This window comes from Lagenorhynchus albirostris, chromosome 4 (genome assembly GCF_949774975.1).
Source record: "Lagenorhynchus albirostris chromosome 4, mLagAlb1.1, whole genome shotgun sequence".
Lineage (NCBI taxonomy): Eukaryota > Metazoa > Chordata > Mammalia > Artiodactyla > Delphinidae > Lagenorhynchus > Lagenorhynchus albirostris.
In genome coordinates, this window is record NC_083098.1 from 146477878 (window position 1) to 146493660 (window position 15783).

Consider the following 15783-nt stretch of genomic DNA (forward strand, 5'->3'; position numbering starts at 1 on the left):
GCCCCAGAAGCCCGAGCTGGGTGCGGCCTGAGGCGCCGCAGCCCAACAACGCACCACCCCATAGGCCCAGCCCTTGCTGCACCTCCAAGCAACGCGTGCTGCTATTGGCTGAGAGAGGGCGGGAGAGGTGGGGTGGGGCCTGGGCGGGAGGGGTTACAGCCTCTGGCCACCGCTTTTCCGGGGACGGACTTCGGGGGCCGCGCCCTGCCCCTGCGGACGAAGCAGGGTCCAAAGAGTGGGGACGGCCAGTTGCAGCCCCTCATGCCTCGTCGCTGAAGCAGGCCGGGCCGTCGTGCCAGCGGCGCCCGCTCACCCAGAGCCGCTCCGTCACTCATTCATTGTTGCTGGTCAGGCTCGTGGAGGTCTCCTGCGGGCCAAATTCGTGCGATGCGCAGGAGAGCTTACCAAAGGGTAGTTTGCAGGCCCTGCTCAGCCTGAGGCTGGGGGCCTCTCCCTGCCCTCCTCGCCCACTCCTCCAGCGGACGGACCCTGCCCCCTGTGCCCAGCCCTGTGCTGGTCTGCATCCAGAAGCCCTTGCCAGGGTGCCCGGGACCACGGGCAAAGTTTGGGGCCGGGCTGGCAGCCAGGCGGGGCCAGGAGAGCGGGGCCTGTGGATCCCGATAAGGCTCCATCGACGCGGCCGCTGCCTGATGCCTGGAGCCTGGCCTGCTGATGCTGCTTGAAAGAGCACAGTCACTGCTGCAGAACCAGGGCATTGGTGAGACCAGGCCACCTGCCAGTGACCTGAAGGCAAGACTAGAGATCACATCAGCACCTGCCCCAAAGCTGCCCCTCCTTGTCTCATCCGAGTCCCCAAAAGACCCGGGAGACATATGGGCTAGCTCCCTTTATACCCATAGAAAGTTGAGGCCCAGAGCTGAGCAATGGAAGAATAGTGTGGAATCCAGACCTTCCCTCCCAGCAGGGTCCCCTTTGGCCTTGTCCACAGAGGGTCGGGGATACTGTCTATGGATAATCTGGATTATTATTATTATTAATATGGATGTCTGATCTCCTGGACACTGGCTTTTCTCAGAAGACTTTTCTGACAAGACTCCACAATTCTGCATCTATCACTTCTGTTTCCCTTGCACCCAGCAACAAGGCCTGGCCCACAAGAGGTGTCAGTGGGGGCTTGCTGGAAGGAGGAAGGGAGGAGTAGAAGACGACTGAGCATGTTAAGTAGAGACATAGAAGATACAAAAAAGACCCAAGTCAAACATAAAGGTGAAAAACAATGTCAGAAATGAAGAATACACTGGGTGAGATCAACAGCAGATTAGACCCAGGGACTTCCCTGGTGGTACAGTGGTAAAGAATCCGCTTTCCAATGCAGACTCCGTGCTTCCACTGCAGGGGGTGTGGGTTCAATCCCTGGTCAAGGAACTAAGATCCCACATGGCCACGGGGCAACTAAGCCTGCGCACCACAACTACTGAACTCGCATGCCTCAACGAGAGAGCCTGCATGCTGCAAACTGTAGAGCCCATGCACTCTGGAGCCCATGCACCGCAACTACAGAGCCCACATGCCCTGGAGCCCACAGGCCACAACTAGAGAGAGAAAACCACGCCACAACTAAAGAGAAGCCCACACGCCACAACTAGAGAGAAGACCATGCGCCACAACCAGAGAGAAGCCCACGCACCACAAGGAAAGATCCTGCGTGCTGCAACTAAGACCCAATGCAGCCAAAAAAAAAAAAAAAAAAAAACCAGAAAAAAAAACCCAAAACAAAACAAACAACAGATTAGACCCAGCAGAAGAAAATCTTAGTGAACTTGAAGACATGAAAAAAGAAACTAAATGAAACAGAGAGAAAAGAGCTTGGAAAAGAATGAACAGAGTACCAATGAGCTGTAGGACAACTTCAAGAGGGCTAGTATAGATGTTAATTGGAGTCCCTGAACATAGAGGTGAGTGTTGGGAGGACAGAAATACTGTTTGAAGATATAATGGCTGAATTCTTTTAATTTCATGAAAACTACAAACCCACCCAGATCCAAGCAGCTCAAGAAGTAACTGGGGACTTCCCTGGTGGTCCAGTGGTTAAAACTCTGTGCTTCCACTGCAGGGGGTTTGGGTTCAATCCCTGGTCGGGGTATAAGATCCCACATGACATGCAGCATGGCTTCCCCCATTCTGTAACTTCTGGCTTGCTACTGAGCTCCGGTAGAAATGCAGTGTTTCTATGGGACATCTGAGGCCAGAACTGCCCATCACTTGGTTCTGTCAGACCACCAAGGCATAAAGCCAGGTAGATAAATCATCATCTGAAAGCATCTGATCCAGGATTGGATTCATGTACTTACTCTTATAGCTGTGATACCTCTCCCTTAGCTCTCACCTGTGGTCTCAGGGGATTCCCTGTGACACAGTGACAGAGGAGGAAAACGTATATGCTTGGTCCATGGGAAGGTTGGCTAAATATGTTGGTGTGGCCTGAAAATGGCCTAATGCTGCACTGTATCCCCATTCAGTGGTCACCCTGGAAGAAGGTGGCAAAGGGAAATCATCCCGATAGGCAAAGCTTGCAGTAGTGAACTTGGCCACTCACTTTGTGGGAGGGAGACATGGCCTGAACTCATGGGCAGTGAGAAATGATTTAGCTGGACGGAGCCTGGACGGAGAAACATGGAAGTTCAGGGACAAGAGGTATGGGGAAGAAGCATTTGGATGGACCTGTGAGAACGGGCACAAAGGATGGAGATCTTTGTATGGCATATTAACGTCTACCAGTGAGCATCCACCACAGAGGCTCTAAACACCAAGCAGATGGAATGGCTCAGCCAATGGGGATCAGCTGGGATCCGTTCTCTGCCACCACAATTGTCTCATCAATGAAGTAGCCATGGTGGCAGGGTGGAGGCTATGCATGAGCCCAACAGCACAAGCTCCTCATAACCAAGGCTGATCCAGCTACTGCCACTGCCAGTGTCTAACCTGTCAGCATCAGAAACCAAGGCTGAGGCCCCTGGAGGAGCCAACCGGCCACTTGGTGGCAAGTTGATTACACTGGATCCCTTCTACCCGAGAAAAAGCAATAACCCATACTCACCAAGATAGATTGCCATGTATCTGGGTGTGGATTTGCCTTTTCTGCCTGCAGTAATTAAGCCAGCACCATTATCAAGAGCTCACAATGTATCTGGTTTGCTGACCTGAAATCCCACATAACTACCTAGCACTAAAGGACCTGCTTTATGGCAAAGTAGGTATGGCAATGGGCACATGACCTGGGACCCACCATTTCTACCACAAACTGTACCATCTAGAAGTTGCTGATCTACTAGAGATGGACTAGGCACATGAAGGCTCAAATGAGGCTCCAACCTGGAGATGGCATCCTGGGAGGACAGAGCACTGTCCTCCAGGAAGTGGTACATACTCTGTACCAATAAGTAACCACTTGGGACTTCCCTGGCGGTCCAGTGGTTAAGACTTCGCCTCCCAATGCAGGGGGTGTGGGTTCGATCACTGATCAGGGAGCTAAGATCCCACATGCCTCGCAGCCAAAAATACAAAACATAGGGCTTCCCTGGTAGCGCAGTGGTTGAGAGTCCGCCTGCTGATGCAGGGGACACGGGTTCGTGCCCCGGTCTGGGAAGATCCCACATGCCGCCGCTGCGGCTGGGCCTGTGAGCCATGGCCGCTGAGCCTGCGCGTCCGGAGCCTGTGCTCCGCAACAGGAGAGGCCACAACAGTGAGAGGCCCGCGAACCCCCAAAAAAACCCATAAAACAGAAGCAATATTGTAACAAATTCAGTAAAGACTAAAAATGGTCCACATCAAAAAAAAATCTTAAAAAAAAAAAGAAGTAACCACTTCACGAGGCTCCATCCCTAACAGGTGGACTACCCAGTCACCGCCTTGAGGAACTTGCACTTCCTGCTCTGCGACATTAAGTACTGAGCCTAGAGGTTTGGATTACCAAAGAGGACATTTCTACCCAGGGACCTAGTAAAGCTGAAGCTATGGCTGCCACCTGGTCACGTGGGACAACTTATGTTAGTAGATCAGTAGGCACAGAAAGAAGTGGCCACGTTGGCAGGGGTAACCGACCCTCGTTGTTGTATGTAGGGCTGCCAGCCTCATGATGGAGGCAGGCAGGAGTGCATTTGGCACTCAGGCATTCCGAGGGGCAGGGTAGCTCTTGGTTCTCCCATACCCAGTGACTGTAAACAGGCAAGCATGGCAACATGGCCCAGTGAGCACAGGCTCCCAGGGACTCGAAGAGCCAAAAGCCTAGCCATCAAGAAGAGAAATCTAGAAAGGGTGGTGGAAAAGGGAGGTGTTGGGTATCATTTGTGGTTTTGAGTCCAACTGCAGCAGTGGGGGCCACATAGTTCATCCCTCTACCCATCTCTCAGAAGTTCTCCCAGATACTGGGACCAGTGAGAATACTGAAGAGTCTGTGTCTGAATGGACTGAACTTAATATGAGAAACAAGTGGATCTCAGCACTTCAAGGGGTGGACTTGGTAATTGCCATTGATGCCCGGTCCAGATCCCCATTCCACGTTGGTGCTAAAAGTGGTCCCCTCTCCAGGTGCTGTGAATGTTAGCTACTAATTGCCCAGAGAGCCCCTTTTGCCAGAGTGCTGCCCTTGCCCAGGAGATTATCTCCCTACCCAGACAACCCCTGGCCAATAATGCTGATCCAGGGTCACACAAGTCTGGTCCCCTCAAAGCAAAACCAACTCTGTAGGACAAGGCGCATTCCAAAGCTTCCTGTAGAACCAGGCTAAAGCTAGTCTCCAGCTGAGACCACCTCTTTCCCATGTTTTTTCCTTTGCACTATCCTGATTCCTCCATTCAGCTTATCCTGAGACTACTTGCACAAGAGCAATAAATCACTTGCACAAGATCCCTGTTTCAGGTTTTCCTTCTAAAGAACCCAATCTAAGAAAACTGTATATAAGAAATACTGTCGGGACTTCCCCGGTGGTCCAGTTGTTAAGACTCCGCGCTCCCAATGCAGGGGGCACAGGGTCAACCCCTGGTCGGGGAACTAGATCCTTCATGCTGCAACTAAAGATCCCGCATGCCACAAGGAAGATCCCACATGCCACAACTAAGACCCGGGGCAGCCAAAAATAAATAAATAAATAAATATCTAAAAAGCAACAACAAAAAAGAAATACTGTCTACAAGTCAACACCAAAAAAGCAAACAACCCAATTAAAAACTGGGCAGGGCTTCCCTGGTGGTGCAGTGGTTGGGAGTCCACCTGCCGATGCAGGGGGCGCGGGTTCGTGCCCCGGTCTGGGGGGATCCCGCGTGCCGTGGAGCGGCTGGGCCCGTGAGCCATGGCCGCTGAGCCTGCGCGTCCGGAGCCTGTGCGCCACAACGGGAGAGGCCACAACAGTGAGAGGCCCACGTACTGAAAAAAAAAAAAAAGAAATGGGCAAAGTGGAGTTCCCCAGTGGTCCAGTTGGTAAGACTCCATGCTCCCAATGCAGGGGACCAGGATTTGATCCCTGGTCAGGGAACTAGATCCCACATGCCACAACTAAGAGCCAGCGTGCTGCAACTAAAAGATCCTGCATGCCATAACTAAAGATCTCACACGCTGCAATGAAGATCTGGCACAGCCAAATAAATAAACATTAAAAAAAAAGAAAAGAAAAGAAATGGGCAAAGGACTTGAATAGACATTGCTCCAAAGATATACAGATGGTCAATAAGCACAAGAAAAGATGCTCAACATCACTAAGCCTTAAAGTGCAAATCAAAATCACCATGAGATACCACTTAACATCCATTAGGATTGCTATTATCTTTTAAAAAGAAAAGAAAAAATAAGTGTTGACAGGGATGTGGAGAAATTAGAACCCTTGTGCATTGCTGGTGGGAACATAAAATGGTGCAGCCACTGGGGAAAATGATATGGTGGTTCCTCAAAAAGTTAAAGAATTACCATATGACGTAGCAATTCCAATTCCTGGTATATACCCAAAAGAACTGAAAAGAGACTCTTAACACTTATTTGTACATCCATGTTCATAGCAGTGTTATTAACAATAAACAAAAGATGGAAGCAACTCAAGTGTCGTTGACAGATGGATAACAAAATGTCCATCCATACAATGGAATATTATTTCTTTCCTTAAAAAGGAAATTCTGGGGCTTCCCTGGTGGCGCAGTGGTTAAGAATCCTCCTGTCAGTGCAGGGGACACAGGTTCGAGCCCTGGTCTGGGAAGATCCCACATGCCGCAGAGCAACTAAACCCGTGTGCCACGACTAATGAGCCTGTGCTCTAGAGCCCGCGAGCCACAACTACTGAAGCCCACATGCCTAGAGCCCGAGCTCCACAACAAGAGAAGCCACCGCAATGAGAAGCCCGCGCACCACAACAAAGAGTAGCCCCTGCTTGCCCCAACTAGAGAAAGCTCTCACGCAGCAACAAAGACCCAATGCAGCCAAAACATAAATAAATAAATATTTTTTTAAAAAAAGAAGAAATTCTGACACATGCTACAACATGGATGAATCTTAAAGACATTATGCTAAGTGAAATAAGCCAGTCACAAAAGGACAAATGATGATTCCACTTGTATGAGGGAACTAGAATAGTCAAATTCATAAGACGGAAAGTAGAATGGCGGTTGTCTGGGCTGGAGGAGGGGGAATGGGGAGTTACTATTTAATGGATACAGAGTTTCAGTTTTACAGGATGAAAAGAGTTATGGGGATGGATGGTGGTGATGGTTCACAACAACGTGAATGTACTTAATGCCACAGAACTGTATGCTTAAAATGGTTAATTTATATTATCTATATTTTATCATCATAAAAAAGTTTAAATGCTATTAAAGTACACCTTCCTTTTCCAAGAAAAAAAAGAAAAAAGAAATACTGTCTTATGTAGGAGTTTAAAAAAAACCCCAGAAAACTAGACACATACAACAATAAATATCAAGTAATGAGGAGCTCAATGAAGTTAAAAGTCACCTGAAGGGAATTCCCTTGCGGTCCAGTGGTTAGCACTCTGTAATTCCACTGCAGGGGGCACGAGTTCCATCCCTGGCCAGGGAACTAGATCCCACATGCATGGCACAACTGAGAGTTTGCATGCTACAACTAAGGAGCCCACATGCCGCAATTAAGACCCGGCACAACCAAATAAATAAATTAATTTAAAAAAAATAGTGGGCATGGTGTTATTTGGGTGGTGTCATCCAATAAACTAAATTTGAAAAGAAAAAAAAAGACATAATTAAGCAACAGTAAGTAAGAGAGCTTGGCACTGGTATAGAAACAGACAGACAAATAGAACAGAACAAAGAGTCCAGCCACAAACCTACACATATATGGATATATGGCAAGTGGCGTTGCAGATGGTTGGGGAAGGGACAGGTTATAAATAAATGATGCAGGGGTAGGTGGGGTAACCCTATGGGGGGAAGATGAAAGTGAATCTTTATCTCTTGCTATGTGCAAAAAACAATTATACAGTTGGAGAAGATATATATGATACATTTCGCTGACAATATTGAGGCTATATAAAGAATTCTTAAAGACTAATAAGAAAACAACAGGAAAATAGGCAAAAGATTTGAATAGACACTTCACAGGAGAGAAAATCAAAGTGGTTAGTAAATACATGAAAATGTGCCCAACCTCATTAGTAATTAGCTAAATGCAAATTAAAGCCATAATTAAACACCCACCAGACTGGCAAAGATGAAGAAAAGTCTGACAATACCAAGTGTTAGCAAGGATGTGGAACCAAGGGAAGTCTCTTTTACTGCAAAATTCTTGGAAAACAGTGAACGGCCCTAGAACTCAGGAGTGAGACTCCTAGGTACAAACCCTAGAGAAACTTGTGCACACATGCATCACAAACACAGATAAGACTGTTCCTAGTAGCACTGTCTGTGATTGTCCCAAACTACAAACAAACTAAACGTCCATCCACAGTAAAATGGATCCATGAACTACAATACAGTCAATGGAACAGTTTTCAGCGATGAATCTGAACAAACTACAGCTACGCACAGCAACCTGGACAAATCTCAAAGATGTAACGAGCAGAAGCCAGACGCCAAAGGTTGCATCTGTATGATTCCATTCACATAACGTCCGAAAACAGGAAAGCACTGTGATGGATGAAGCCTTCATAGCAAAACAGGAATGTGAGCCTCCCCAAAGCGAGGGCAGGGGTTGTGAGAGAGGAAGGGGGTGGCGCTGAGCTGGGGAGGGCACACGGGGCCTGGTTCACTTCATAGCAATTTGTTACGCTGTACATTTGTGTTCTGTTCACTTTTCTGGATGTGTTTCATTCCACCGGAAATGAAAGGAGAAAGGAGGTGCCTCAGCTCTGAGTAGCTCAGAGCGTGACCGGGGATGCAGCTGGAGGGCGACGCAGGGGCAGCTGTCAGGCAGCCTCCGCAGTTTCTGAGGAGCAGTCTGAGGGAGGCAGATGGGTCAGGTCTGCTTTGCATCCCACAACTCTCCCTCCCGAGAGAGTGCTGGTGGCTTGATGTGGGATGGCCACTAGCAACCATCTCCGGGGCACAGACAGGGGGGCCCGATGTGTGTGCAGGTTGCCCAGCCAGGGGCTCCCTGCTTCTGAGTCACAGGCAGAGACAGGCTGCGGCCTGCCCCTCACTGCCTCTCTAGAGACACAGAGATTTGGTTCACGGGCCAGCTCTGCCTGATATTCCCCGGGTGGCCTTGCTGTCCTCTATGCCATGCCCTGCAGAGGCCAGCCCAGTGCAGCCCAGCGGGACGAGAAGCCCCTTGGGCCCAGGCCTCTGGTGCTCAGCCTGGGGTGCCAGAAGTTCCCCCTCGGACCAGCAGGGGGCGTCCGTGCAATGTGACCCAGAATTGGCGTGGGAACTGGAGCAACTCTGGCTTGTTTTGTGAGGTCTCTTCTGGTTCTAAAAACATCTTTTGACAATAAAACTCTCTATGAACAGAAGGTACAGAGGCTCACTGCACTCCTTCCAATGAACTGCAGGAAAAGTACAACCATGTTCAGGGCTCAGCTTGGAGAAGCTTCCCAAAGCGTCCAGGGCCCTCTTCCCTGGCACAGGAATTGAACCATCTCTGGACTCACCATCAGGATGGGCAGGTCAGCGAAGCCTCTCTGAGCCTCAGTTTCCCTATCTGTAAGGTGAGGGAGCAGCACAGCACCTCGGGTGGGGCCCCCATCAGTTTACCCACAGACTGCGGCTGGGAGGACAGAACAGTGAGGCAGGTCAGCCTTGTCCCCCCCACCCCGAGCTGTGGCCCCCTCGCTGGGTGAAGGCATGCCCAGAACCCCGGGAGGCAGGCTAACCAGACACCCTAAAATGACTGTCCGAGGCCACGCGGGTGGCAGGGAGCTAGGCGGGGGCCAGGGTCCGGGCTCAGCAGCGAAGGATCGCAGGGCTGCGTCTGGAATCCAGGGCTCCCTGAGCCTGGGTTTTCTCACCTGTAAAACAGTTCGCCTGGAGGGCAGCTGCTGTTAGACCTAAGTCAAGTGTGCAGCTCAGCACCTTGAGTACAGGAAGTGCTCAGCCAGTGGTAACCACCCTCCAGCCCTACGTGAGGAATAGAACATTCATGGCAAGTCTCGGGGGAGTGGGACCCCTTCCAGCCCCTCCTGTGTGCTGGAGGACCGTGCCTGGGGCCCCATCCACTACCCTCCACACACACTCTAGCAACCGAGGCCCTGGGCCTGGGGTGTGAACTCAGAGGAGGGCAGCTGTCCCGTCAGGCCCTGGGCTGGGCTCTGGGGTGGGCCTCTAGTAGCGACAGGTCTCATCTGTCCAGGTGGCCAGAAGGACCTACCACCTGGCTCTGGACACCAGAACCCCCCAACCTTCCAGCTCAGGGGTCTTCAAGTATGAGCTGGCTGCCAAGTGGCTGCGTGTCAGCTAAAAGCATTAGTGTCATGTGTCCTACAGCAATGAGCAGCACAGCAGACCCCAGAAACTGCTGGAAATGCTTCTCTGATTTCACAGAAAGGGAAACTGCAAGCCACAGTGGGGACTGGTGTGCGTCACTTGGGCTCAGGGCAGTGGACTGCAACTGCAGGAAGGAGGAACTGCTGGTTTCCCACAGATGCTGCGGAAGGAACACCAGGGGCTCCGGTTTCCCCAACTCCACCGGGTGGCTGAAGAAGAAACATCTGTAGAGGTGGTGCTGGACACTCGGTTCCTGGGAGGAGACGGCTGCTGTCTTCCCTGCTGCACCTCCAGGAGCCTCCCACCTGACTGGACTTCTCTCTCCTCCTCCAACGACCTCACCCCGGGACATGCCCAGGGCAGAGGAGGGGACGTCCAAAGGGCCTTCCTCTGGGACCATTAATCAATGGCTAGTGGGCACATAGGCTCTTGCGGCTTGGCTTTTACATCGCAAATTCCTCATTCCCAACACAAAGTGCAGTGAGGAGCAAATGACCCTGGGTTCCCTGGCAGCCCTGACACCCAGTTGAGTCTGTTTTTATGAGGAAAAGAAAACATTCCAGCCTGGATGGCCACGCCAGGGAGAGCAGGCTGCTGGGATTCCGTGACAGGAAGCAAGGGGATGATCGGTGCTGGGCCTGCACCAGGCATGAACCAGACGACTTGGGCATCTGGGTACCACTGTCCCCACCCACCCCTGGCCGACACAGGGCCTACTCTTCCTGCAGCACTGTAACCATCACTTCCTCCAGGAAGTCTTCCTGGAGCCCCCAGCCGCGTTGCAAGCTCCCAGCCCCTGCACACCCCGCTGCCACGGACGGTGGGCGCTGTGCGTACCTTCTGCCCGGTTGTCTCCCAGTAACCACTGGTTAAGCCAACGAATGACCCGGTTACTGATGTGAGGGGCCTCTTAGCTCTGTAGCCTCACTGCCCTGGACCTAACTTCTGGCAGCAGAACCTGGCATTCTGGATACAGGCTCTGGGCCCAGATTGTCCAACTTTTTGGGTCCTGTTCTGTTACCAGCTGTGGACCCAAGGGTAAGTCATTTAGCGCCCTGTGGCCTAGAAAACAAGACCACCTCCTAGAGGTCCCGTGAGCTGACCTGCTACAGTCAACACTTCAGTAAGGCTGGCGTGCCCCCTTCCCAGTGCAGCCCTGGCCACCGGGGCAAAGGTCATCTGTGCTTTATTGTGCGGCACCGGCCCCTCTCGGAGCCTGTGTTGTAGCGTTCCTGGGGGTCCAGCCCCTGCCCAACCCCAAATACCTCAGCCCTGCCCAGCTCCCAGCCCAGTGCCGGGGGGGCGTGCCGGGGGGTACCAGAATTTCTGTAAATCAAGTCCAGACTGGGCTCAGTCCTAGGCTCCTGGGAGGTGGGCGGGGTGAGACAGGAGAGGCCCACACAATTCCCTGGAGCCCAGGGCCTGGCCGAGCCCCGGGGGACCCAGCCTGCTGGGCGGGGCCTGGCCTGGCAATCTCTGTGAGGTGTCCACCGGGGAGGCCCCGGGTCAGAGCACGGTGCTGGCTCCCGCGTGTTCTCCCGTGCAGGCCGGTCTCCTTCTGCGTGGCCCAGGGCTGTGGCCCCGTGGCCGTCTCTGCCCAGTAGCGTGCAAGCACAGGCGTCACCTGGGCCTGGCGTAACCGTAGGGGTGCCGCAGCAGCAGGCTCTGGTGGCCAGGCAGCACGTGAGTGTGGTAATGCTCCACCAGGCTGCCCACGCTCACAAACAGGACCTCGCCCTCCAGGTAGAACTTTGCCTCCTGGGTGGGGAGTGGGGCAGGGTCAGAGGGGCCGGCCAGCCCCCTGAGCTGTAAGACGGGGCGGTCGGCAGTAACGCTCTGCCCAGGGGACGCAGGCCAGGTCTGTAAATAAGCCTAGGGCCGAGGGCTGATCACCCCATCTCCTCTAGGGTCAGTGGAGGACACAGAGAAGCCAGGAGCGGGGGGAGGTGGGGCCACGGAGAGAGGGGACGGCGGAGGAGGAGTGTTTGGGGGTGCTGGCCTCAGACCACCCACTACCTATGCTCTCCCAGGGAGACTCTGCCCCGACCCCAGCCGAGCCCCGGACCAGGGCTCCCCTCCTGCCCAGGGCCCTCGGGTAGGCCAGCCCGCTCACCTTCTCAAAGATGCGGTAGTTCCTCACTTTGCTGGAGGTTTCGTCCCACACGACCAGAACCTGCGGGGAGAGGAGCGGGCAGAGGACGGCTCACTCTCCTCAGGAAAGACACAGACTCGGGGTGCGGGGGCAGCAGCGTCGAGGCTGGGTCCCTGGGAGAGGGTCCCCCTGCCCATGGACAGCAGGGTCAGGATGGGCGGCCCCTTGCCCCGGGACTCCTGCCCTCAGAGCGTCTGCTAAGACGCGAATGACAGTAGCAGGTGCCTGGTCCACACTAGGACCATCTCCGACACTCAAGGGGAAACAGGCTCAGTGAGGTCACACGAGTCACCCTTGGAGGGACCCAGGCAGAGCCAGCAGACCTCCTAACGTTCCCACGGCCCCAGGCAGCCTCCCCTTCAAAGAGCAGGAAGGGGAACCCCCTACCCCGTCAGAGCCCCGGGCCCCCCAACCCTTCCTGTGCCTCATGCCCGTGCTGGGGAGTGGGCACCACTGCAGACGGTGCTGAGTTCCTGAAAACGGATGGGGAGAAGGGGCTGTAGACCTCAAGGATGAAACCTGGTTGAGAAGCCAAGTAAGAGGCTGCGTGGGGAAATGAGCTACGAACTGTAGAGTTCTGTGCTCGCCTGTCAGCCCGGGTATGTAGAGGGCGGCAGACCCCACCACGCAGCCGTCTTGGGGGCCTTTGCACAGCAGGGTGGCGGCTGAGCACCCTCCCTGGGTGCCTACCTTCCCCGCCTTGGTGGAGGAGTTCCGGATGCAGTAGAGGCCGTCCAGGGGCTCTCCCCGGGGGCTCGTGGCTTTGAACAGCCTACAAGAACACAGCCGTGTGAACAGGTGAGCCCCCCTCGGACAGCTCTCTCAAGGACCCTCCAGCCCCCACCACCACGTGGCTTTCTGTCGTCCCAGATTCTGCAGCTCAGGTTCCGAGAGCACTGGGGACCACGAGGGCCGGCCGCACAGAGCCCAGGGCGAGGCCAGAGCAGGGGCTGAACTGGCAGGAGTCATTCTTTCGCCGGGTTTCTCGTGGCACTCAGCTGTGTTCTCATGCCAGTAACTGCCCAGCACCGAGGCTGGAGAGGGGAACTAAAGAGCAGGAAGACCAGAGGGCGTGCATTCATGCGTGTGTGTGTGTAGGTATGTGTGTGTGTGTGTGTGTGTGTGTGTGTAGGGGTGTGTGTGTGTGCAGGTGTGTGTGTGGGGGGCGGCAGAGAACCTCAGGTCTGCCAAGACAAGGCCTTGGAGAAAGAAGGGCTTCACACTGACCTTTCCACTTCACAAGATTCCGTGGTGTTGATGAAAACGGAGCTGGGCAGTGGCACCTGGAGGGAGGCCGGCATGGTCAGCGTCAAGGCCCGGGTGGGGCTCTCCCCGCTGGCTGCCAGCCTGTGCCGGGAGCCGGGGCTGCACACCGTGTCCCGCGCCCCCAGCTCCCCCGCGGCCGCCCATCCTGTTGGACATCTGGGCGCCCCACACGGCCTTGCCTTCTCGTAGTCCTCATCAGAGTCCTCCCCGCCAGCGTCCGCCTGCGGCGTGTCAGCCTGCGCGGGTTTCCGGGGTTTTTCAAAGGAGAAGCTCCTGAAGCTCTGCCCGTCGGGGGGTGATCTCCTGGACGGGAAGCAAACGGAGGAAGGCCGTGTCGCTGCCAGACGTGGGACAGGCCCCCTCTGCTCCCCCCAGATGCTGCCCCCCGCGCCTCCAAGTGACCACACCAAGCCTGGGGACCCATGAGGTCTGGCGCCTGCGGCCCTGGCGGCTGTCAAAAGATCAGGACCACAGAGCTCTGGGGGGCTCCACGCTGACCGCCCTGGGGTGGCAGCAGTCGTCTGAAGCCTGGCCGCCTGAGCCGGCATCACCGGCAAGGGGGGTCCTGGGCTCCAGACGCTGTGGGCAAAGGGCCCAGTGCTGCCATGGACCAGCTCTGTGACCTCAGCCACGTTGCACTCGTCCCAGAGCCACGGGACGGATGTGAATGGGTCGAGCCAAAGGGACACGCCCCTCACTGTGGCCACATGGTCCGAGCCTCCAGGGCTTCAGGGAGAGTTAAAGGAGACCACCCTGGGATGGGCTGCCAGGCTGTGGGTGAGGCTGTGCTGTGGACGATCAGCTCTGCCACACGCAGCCCCGTGGCACTCAGGTCCAGACCCAGAGCACGAACACATGAGCCAGCCTACAACTCTGTGGCCCCTCACAAAACAGAACCATGAGTGTGCCAAGGGGTTCTCCCAGGCACTCCCGCACGGGTGGCAGTGCTAACAGAGCCCTAGGGAGAAGGGTGCCGTGGTCAAGAGTACTCAGGAGGAACCGTACTAGTGTGCCCACTCAGGCTCCCCGCTGGGGCTCCCGGAGCCTTCCCTGCTGAGGGCCCTGCGGGCTGTGGGTGTGAGGACACACCAGGCTCCCGGCACTGCCCAGCAATAAAGCGGAAAGTGTTTCGAGCAGGCCTCGAGGTGAGTCACACACACGTCCCATATTCCACTGGGAACTGGCAGGTTCCCAGTCGGGAGGGGCACAAAGGCAGCCTAGGTGGCGTCAGAGCCAGGGTGGCATCTGGAGCCCCAGACAGGGCCAGGAAGGGCACTTCTGGCTCAGGAGGGCTCAGTCCCACACCTCCCCAGAGCGCCCGTCCCTGGGCAGGCTGGCAGCGCCCGGAGGGCCCTCACTGCGCGGCAGGGGCTCTGGGAGGCCGGGGTGCCCAGAGCCCCGCCTCGCCCACTGCTCCCCAAGGCAGCCACGGGCTCCAGGCTCACCACCCACAGGGCTGGACCTCGAAGGGCAGGCGGGACACCCCTGGGAACCCCCGCGTCAGGTGTAGGGGAGGCCATTCAGCCTAGGCAGCCCAGGGCCATCAAGGCGCCTTCCTCCCCCCAGCCAGGCCAGGGCCGCCTGGTGCCTGTCACGGGCTGTATGCCAGAGGCAGGGAGGCTGGGTCACCGGCGGGAGGACGGCTGGGGGGTCCCCGCGGCACCGGTGCGGCACAGACTCACTGGAGGTGGGGGAGGGGCGGCTTTTCTGGCCTGGGCAGGATCGCGGGCCGGGCTGTGGCCTCGGGCGTGGGCAGCTTCAGTGCGGGAGGCCGGGGGGCCACGGCGGGCGCGAAGAGTCCGGGCTTGGCTGCCTCCCTTGGGGGGGCCACTTCAGCCACCTTCAAGAACTTGGGCTTGTTGGCCGGCACGGGAGGGGGCTCAGGTGTGGGTGGCCCCCGAGGGGACAGGTGGAAGGACTTGAGCTTGTCACAGTTCCTGGAGGTGGCAGCAGCTGCGCTGGCAGAGCCAGAGGAAGAGCTGGCGCCGTGGCCAGGGACCCGCGGCTCCGGGCCGGAGCTGGCGTCCTCGCGGAAGCAAGGTGGCTTCCGGCTGGGCACGGCGGGCAGGCCGCCCGGTGGGGGTTCACTCACCCTCCGGGAGGGGGCGGGCACCCTGGGGCCGGGCTCGAGCCACCTCGGGCCCAGCAGCTCCCTCCTGGAGTCCTCGGGGGCCGGGCCGGCATCGGGGAGGCTGCGCTTAGGGGGTGCAGGTGGCAGCAGAGGGCCTGGACCCTTGGAGGAAAAGGAGAGGGCCCGGGGCACATCAGAGAAGACGGGCTTCCTGGGCGTGGGCACCGGAGGTGGGGGGTAGGCCGGTGGGTGGATCAGGGCATCTGCAGAGCAAGGAGACCCATCTGGTGAGCAAGCGTCCCCTGCTGGAGGCCAGAGCAGCAGCACCTCTGCCAGCAAGGGCCAGCCAGGGCCAAGCAGGCGTGCAACCCCCCAGCGCCCAGCCCCCCAGCCCGGCC

At 55.9% G+C, this 15783-nt stretch overlaps 1 protein-coding gene across 11 annotated transcripts in view; it reads right to left on the reverse strand.

Annotated features, from left to right (window-relative positions):
- Positions 1-11066: 11066 nt before the first annotated feature.
- SH3BP2 (SH3 domain binding protein 2) overlaps positions 11067-15783 on the reverse strand; it is a 41524-nt gene continuing 36807 nt past the window's right edge. For 9 of the 11 annotated variants that reach the window (XM_060148839.1, XM_060148837.1, XM_060148835.1 and 6 more), the window contains 6 exons: positions 14997-15648; positions 13494-13617; positions 13276-13331; positions 12739-12820; positions 12010-12069; positions 11067-11654 (listed from right to left, as the gene is read on the reverse strand). In XM_060148839.1, coding sequence (XP_060004822.1) covers positions 11517-11654; positions 12010-12069; positions 12739-12820; positions 13276-13331; positions 13494-13617; positions 14997-15648 — 1112 coding nt within the window. In that variant the 3' untranslated portion in view covers positions 11067-11516. Of the gene's footprint in view, positions 11655-12009; positions 12070-12477; positions 12522-12738; positions 12821-13275; positions 13332-13493; positions 13618-14996; positions 15649-15783 lie in introns of all 11 variants that reach the window. The other 2 variants (XM_060148836.1, XM_060148840.1) reach the window with 2 other exon arrangements.